General features: G+C 42.4%; 1 protein-coding gene across 2 annotated transcripts in view; it reads right to left on the bottom strand.

Annotated features, from left to right (window-relative positions):
• Window positions 1-5,222: 5,222 nt before the first annotated feature.
• The window catches only part of ANKFY1 (ankyrin repeat and FYVE domain containing 1), a 113,481-nt gene continuing 111,103 nt past the window's right edge, over window positions 5,223-7,600 (bottom strand). For both annotated transcript variants that reach the window (XM_088447031.1, XM_088447032.1), the window contains exons 23-25: window positions 6,927-7,073; window positions 6,402-6,492; window positions 5,223-6,239 (exon numbers count right to left, since the gene is read on the bottom strand). In XM_088447031.1, coding sequence (XP_088303157.1) covers window positions 6,107-6,239; window positions 6,402-6,492; window positions 6,927-7,073 — 371 coding nt within the window. In that variant the 3' untranslated portion in view covers window positions 5,223-6,106. The remainder of the gene's footprint in view (window positions 6,240-6,401; window positions 6,493-6,926; window positions 7,074-7,600) is intronic.

Raw genomic sequence — 7,600 nt, 5'->3', positions numbered from 1 at the left:
TAGGTAATACAATTATCAATGCCTCAGACATAGATTTAGATAATGTATTATTCGTGTACATTTGATTAAAAAGCTCAAATAATTGGGGTACAAGTATTTTATTATGTTTTTTGTAAATCTCAGGTGGGATCCCATCTAACCCTGGGGCTTTACCATTGGGAAACGAGTTTAAGGCCCCCTCGATTTCTTCTAGTGTCAAGGGTGAATCCAGCAAATCCCTCGCCTCCGGAGAGAGTGTCGGATGGGAAATAGCAGACAAAAATTCTCTCACTTCTGGTTGAGTATAGACCAGCCTAGATTTATATAATTGATGATAATATCTTACAAATTCCTCTGCTATCTCTGGGGTTCGCACACATGCAACATTATCTGAACCAACTAATTTAAACACCGTATAGGATGTTCTATTCGAGCCAGGTTAGCTACATATGATCCAGGTCTATCACCTGTTGCATATTGTAAATGTGAATTAAAGAGAATTTTATATTGGGCCTTGTCCATTAAGCAATCCCTCCATAATCTTTGTGCATCATACCATGCTCTTTTATTCGCTTCTGATCCGTCAGAAATATAGGCTAACTGTAAAGATTTGCAGGAAGCTTCCAGATCAACTTGTTTTTTTATAGGAAGACTTTAAATTAGCAACTTTCTAAATTAAAGAACCTCTTAGGAATGACTTAAAGGTATCCCATATAATTGCAGCAGATTCAGTGCCATTATTTAATTAAAAAAATTCTTTCCATGCGGCCTCTAATTCCGCCCCAGATCCCATGCGAGACAACCAGAACTGGTTAAATTTCCAGAATTGTTGACCCCGTTGTCCCTCCATGTCCAGACTGACTGTTAATGGGGAATGGTCGGATATACCCCTAGTCTCATAAATTATCTTATGTACTCTTGGTAATAAACCTGATGTAACTAATGCCATATCTATCCTGGAAAATGATGTGTATAGGAGAAACAAGAATATTGTCTCACATTAGGATATCTCATCCTCCAGGCATCGACCAAGCTCATTCCCTGGACCATATCTGAAAAACCAGATCCCCTCCCCTGTGTACCTGGAGCAGACACTCTATGCCTGTCTAACAATGAGTCTAGGACATTATTAAAATCCCCCAGGCACAAGGCAGGTGTGTCCCGGAATATGGCCAAAAATTCAGCCACCTTTTTGAGAACCTCATGTGAGTATGGTGGTTGGATGTATACGGCCAATAATAGTACAGATATAGAGTTAATTTTGCATTTTAGGAAGACATATCTACCCCAGGTATCACATTGCACCTGCTCCATTGAAAATTGGACAGATTTACGCACTAGTATGGACACACCCCTGGATGCAGAAGTGTGCGTAGAATGATATGTCCAGCCAATCCACGGCTTTTTCAAAGACATCAATTACCCTCCAATCAAATGAGTCTCCACCAGACAGATTATATCTGAGGCATACTGTTTCACCTGTCTGAACACTAATGATCTTTTGACTTTATCATTTAAACCCCTCACATTCCAAGTAAGAATATTAACCTTTGGCAATGCCGTCATTTGAAAACCTTAGAGAATATTTAAACAGCCTTGAAACCATACAGAGGAAGTGTATACAATACCACAAATAGCAGAAGAAAACCACTACACACAAAAAATAAATAAAATATCCCATACCAACTGATATGAGCTCATTCCCTAAAACCTCCCCCATCCTGTATACCAAACCCAACCTAGGCATACCTTGTACCTGAACACTCTACCCCACACTATTAAACTAAACTAGGCAATACAATTATAATATATTACCGTACTACTAATAAAATAACTGGAGCAAAATATATAATGGCAATAAAACATAGCACATGGAGGTCTCCAGACACGGAGTAAACCCCCGGGATTAGACAAACTTCTTTGAAAATTCCAGTGTAAAATTAGTCGGTACCTAACCAGCGGAACACACCTGGTAATTTATCTATAAGAGATTAGAAATCTCAACACATAAATGTTGTAAATGCATATAGTACCCAGACAATATGAAATAACAAATATTAGAAAAATAACTGTAGATATATGATGTCAGCAGCAGTTGACCCTTATATATATATATATATATATATATATATTTGTCCATTCAAGTACTGGGTGCATTAGACTAGCCGTGCAACAACAATGACAGATGTAGCGCAAGATAGCATGATGTCAATCATTAGCCATTGCATCCCTGGCGGGTCTGCGGCGATCCAGCCAGAGCGCAGCCTCCCGCGGAGTTGTGAAGAATTTGGTTTCACCATCAGCAACTACTCGGAGTTTAGATGGGTATAACATGGCATATGAAATATTAAGATCCCGTAGACGCCTTTTAATTGGGAGAAAATGGGCCCTGTCCTTTTGTATTTCCATAGCAAAATCCAGGAACACTGAGACACGAGCCCCGTTCCATTGTAATGGACCACTAGTGCGGGCAATCTGAGGACAGAGTCCCGGTCGCGATAGTGCAGGAACTTAGCTATTAGAGTACGCGATGGCGCCCCAGGCGGCAAGGATCTAGCAGGCACCCTGTGAGCTCTCTCAACTGAAAAATATGGTGAGAAAGAAGTAGGGCCAAACGAGTCAGACAGCCATTTTTCCAGAAATTTTTCGGGGTTGGGACCCTCCTCCTTCTCTGGTAACCCCACGAATCGGATATTATTTCGCCTTAGGCGAACCTCCATGTCAGACATTTTCCTCTGTATGGAAAGGAGCTGTGAATCCATAGAGTCGACTCGGACACCTAAAGGTGCTATTTTATCCTCCAGGTTTGAAGTGCGGGTTTCCACCTCGCCGACTCTCTCACGCACGCACTGCAGGTCATGGTGTATAAGTGATAGATCTGACTGCACGTTTCCAATTTTTTCTGACAGCCTAGTCTCACATGCTGTCACTGCCTCAAGAACTCGTTGAAGCGCAGCGTCTGATGGCTCAACCGAGGCCGCCGACTCTGCTGGGGATGCAGGAGCGGAGTTATCTCCCCGTGCAGTAGAAGTGGATTGCAGCAGCAGAATTTTTCCCCATCATTAGAGTGTATATGAGAGGGGCTGATCATATATTACTGTATAGAGCTGAGAAGTAGTAATGTAGAGGAGTATATAAAAGGTGTCTCTCTTTTTTATATAGATGATACAGATGAGAACTGTAACAGTACTAGCAGTGTCAGGAGGTATGGAGAGGAAGAGGCTGGTCCCACCTGTATAACTCTGTGCATGTGCTGTAGCACTGCACTGCAGTAGAAGCACCAGGACTGGGGCCACTTTAGAGAACAGAGGGGATTATTCTCACCCTCTGCCACTTCAGGGAGACCACGTGAAGGAGCACCGCTCTGCCGCTAGCCGCCGGGAAGGAGCGCCTCCAGTTAGATATCAGCCGCCGCCGGGACTCCGCACATGCAGGGAAGATGGCGCCGACGTGACACACAGGCAGACCACGTCTCCTTCCACCTCACCCCGCCGGGTAAGACAGCCCTCGCAGCCGCTACCAAGCCGCTCACCGTGGTCACAGTCTCCTCCGCTAGCCAGACACCGCTATGGGATCCCGGGGGAGTCGTCAGGATTTCAGTGCCGGATATATGGGTCCGGAGAGCACACCAAGATGTGTGTTACCTCATGCTCTCCGTGACCACGCCCCCCTTGTATTGGACTTTTTAACAATGTCTCTTTGATTATAGTGGTCCTCCAGTTGCCCAAGGTAAATAGTTTGTTGCTTCCTTGGTATTATGAAAACTTTAATAAAATTAAATTATTTAGTTGACTAGATTAGATGTGTGCTTTCACTACCCCTCAACCTAGTATTAAGCCCCCTGTAATAGTGCCCCCTGTAATAGTGCCCCCAGTAGTAAGCCCCCTGTAATAGTGCCCACAGTAGTAAGCCCCCTGTAATAGTGTCCCCAGTAATTAGCCCCTTGTAAAAGTGCCCCAACTAATAAGCCCCTTGTAATAGTGCTCCCAGTAGTAAGCCCCTTGTACTAATGCCCCCAGTAGTAAGCCCCCTGTAATAGTGCCTCCAGTAGTAAAGCCCCTTGAAATAATGCCCCCAGTAGTAAGCCCCCTGTATTAGTGCCCCCAGTAGAAAGCCCCTTGTAATAGTGCCCACAGTAGTAAGCCCCTTGTAAGTGTCCCCAGTAGTAAGCCCCTTTGTAAAAGTGTCCCCAGTAATAAGCCCCTTGTAATAGTGCCTCCAGTAGTAAGTGCCCCCCACAGTAAGCCCCTTGTAATAGTGCTCCCAGTAGTAAGCCCCCTGTAATAGTGCCCCCAGTAGTAAGCCCCTTGAAATAGTGCCCCCAGTAGTAAGCCCCTTGAAATAGTGCCCCCAGTAGTAAGCCCCTTGAAATAGTGCCCCCAGTAGTAAGCCCCTTGAAATAATGCCCCCAGTAGTAAGCCCCCTGTAATAGTGGCCCTGTAGTAAGCCCCTTGAAATAACGGCCCCAGTAGTAAGCCCCCTGTATTAGTGCCCCCAGTAGTAAGCCTCTTGTAATAGTGCTCCCTGTAGTAAGCCCCCTATATTAGTGCCCCCCAGTAGTAAGCCCTTGAAATAGTGCCCCCAGTAGTAAGCCCCTTGTAATAGTGCCCCCAGTACTAAGCCCCCTCTAATAGTGCCCCCAGTAGTAAGCCACCAGTAGTAAGTCCCCTGCAATAGTACCCCCAGTACTACGCCCAGTCTAATAGTGCCCAACTAAGCCCATCTAAGTGTGCCACACACAAAAAAAATAAAAACAGAATACTTACCTTAGGCCAGATCCTGCATCCACTGCCATCTGCCGCTATTCAGAACTATGGGAAAGACGTCATGACGTCTCTCCCATAGTGCCAGTGGGGAAGTCCGACACTGGAGCGCAGGAGAGAGCGCCGGCTGCCACCACCGCTCCTCCTATGGGAGAGACATCATGAAATGGTGGCTTGGAAATCCCGGTCGCCAGGTCTAAGATCTTAGTCGCCATGGCGACCTGGACTTGGGGAAACCTGAAGAGAATTATGGAGGTCATGTAAGGTCTGAGACATGTTATGGCAAGTGGAAATTTGGGTGTCATGAGGAAGATTTGAGGAGTATTTGGGTGTATTTAGTACTGAGTTTATGGTCATGTTTGGCCCTTCTAATGAGGTCATGTCATGCGGATCCTGAACTGTATCAAATTGCCCCACATTGAACCGCAATGTTTATGATCAACAGAAGAATAGACAAAAAAACACAAATACAGCGGAGGATCTTATTTAATTGGAGAGACCCAACATTACTATACTGATTTTTCTATTAATAAAATACAAAACATACAATTAATCCATGTAGCTTGGATATTTAATTTGTATATCAAATGATTAAGCTGCACATAATTCTCTCTTATGACACATTAGTGTTTAAATAGTTACACAGTTTTTATTTCTATTACACTTTATATTTTGATAGGAGATGAGAAACAATGTGCAAAAGGTGGAGAATAACAAACAAGGTAATCCAATCAAGCTAATAGTGCATAACTATAAATGCCTTTTATTAGCTGGAAGTAATATTGGTGAAACCTAATTAAATATAAATATGGTCTTCTCTTAATGACATGGGCATAGCAAATGAGGAAAAGTGCTACAAAAATGTAATTATAGATGTTGGTTATACAGCTTATATTTTAAGGCCACAATTGAATTGGCTTTCCTCAAAACTGAACCCTGTTTTACAAAAAAGTTCCTCATCTGTTTCCCCACAAAGTTAGGGAACATTATACATGATTTTACAGGTGGTGGACATTATTTTAAGACAATATCAATGAGAAGAAGTCTGAAAATCTCTTGAGGAGCAAGAAGAGACTCTCTCTCTAGGCGAGTGTGGATTAACGCATTGATCTACTGACCAGACTATCAAGTCAGATCAACGCTTTATTTTCCCAAACTTGTACACATTTATCACGTATGACTTAAAAAGACAGACTCCTGTTAGTATCTAGCAAAGCCTATACAAGTACAATCAAATTGTTTATACTGGAATATATTGTAATATGGTCCTTTAAGTCCATGATGAAGTGCAAAAGTCTGTAGCTCAGTTTGGCAGTCAGAAAGCGCTGCCTTCCTTCACAAAGCGAGGTATATGCATAAGTGTACTAAGAGACTCCGCCCAGCGTCAACACGTCAAAGCATATGTTGCAAACTCGTACAGGTTTATTTAGGTCGAACTTTATAATGGGAATCTCTCTGGTTGAGCACTTATGACACAAAAGTCGTCCACAATGTCGACTGCAGGAAAAAAAGAAAACAAAATATGAACAGGACTGTTCTGCATATGCACGCATTGATACTAACAAGATTGCCTTACCATTATGTATTCAGCACATTAATAAGACCTCCTGCTGTCAGAATGTTTATGTATACTTTGTCATAGGGAGTCATGTGTCTTACCAGTGATGTTTTCGCGTTGTAACTCCAAACTTAGCAGTGCACTCATAGCAATTTGAACCATCACACCATGGAGGCTCCTGCGATAACATATCTGTAAGAGTTAGAGCACTCTGGTAAATGCATGAATCACAGACACGCTCTACAATCTAAGATATGAAAACTAGATTCCAATGGAATACCTATTCTATACTGAATTCTAGCGTAAGACATGAACAGTCTAAATATAAGGCAGAATGACACAGTCAAGTACAAAGGCACTATAAAAAAAGTTAAAGCATGTCGTTACAACTGAATGACATGTGTAATTGCTAAAAAATTCATTTTCTAAAAAACAAACAAACATCGTTGCTCAACATCTCTGATTAAGCAGCAGCTGAAAAGGAGCCTGCTTCTATACAAAAGCATTATTAACATACAAAAGTAAATAAACATCTTAATATTAGAAATGCATCCAATGATGTAAGCAGCTGCTTTTTGTATTTTAATATATCACTTCCTCCTCATCTAGGGTGTTTGATAACTTGCCTAGAAGTCTAAAGAGGAGTTGCTTTGTAGCAACTTGATAGTTAAATATGTTGATCCCTTGGTTGTTGTTTACTCCAAGTCTGGCACCAGCTTTCACGATGGCTCTGCAGAGGTTAGCGTTCCCTTTCATGTAGGCCAAGAGAATTACTGTAAAGACATGACACACAGCTCTAGTGAAGTATATATTTCTTAGTGAAACAAAATAAAAAATCAGGAGGGTGCAAACAGAAATTTACGATAAGTGCAGCCTGCTTTTATTGATTTATTTTACATACCATGTGATTAAATGTAACAGCCCATTTTCCTTTCCCTAACGCACAGGTTTAACCGCATTACGCAGCTTTTCCCATGCTAAGTGCCAGATGCACCGTAACTGCACAACTTTTGGCACCTAGCACAGGAAAAGCTGCTTAAAGTGGCTAATCCTGTGCATTAGTGTGCGAGAAATGGGCTGTCACAGGAAATAATGGGGAAAGTCAATTGGTCCTGCAAAACAATTGAATAGCTCCCGGGTTCTTTACATGGGAGCTACAATACACACAAACAACCAAACCACCCCCAAAGAGCTACATAAAGTAACGTGAAACCTTTGGGGGCGCTTGCCACAAATTTGCAGAACTAGGATGTGTAGGTACTGGAAATCACAAATAGGTCTACCAAAAGAAAAAGGCACA

The sequence above is a fragment of the Taudactylus pleione genome, unplaced genomic scaffold (assembly GCF_031769625.1).
Source record: "Taudactylus pleione unplaced genomic scaffold, aTauple2 ptg000411l, whole genome shotgun sequence".
Lineage (NCBI taxonomy): Eukaryota > Metazoa > Chordata > Amphibia > Anura > Myobatrachidae > Taudactylus > Taudactylus pleione.
Note: the sequence above shows the minus strand (reverse complement) of the source record. Positions and strands in the feature narration are given on the sequence as shown.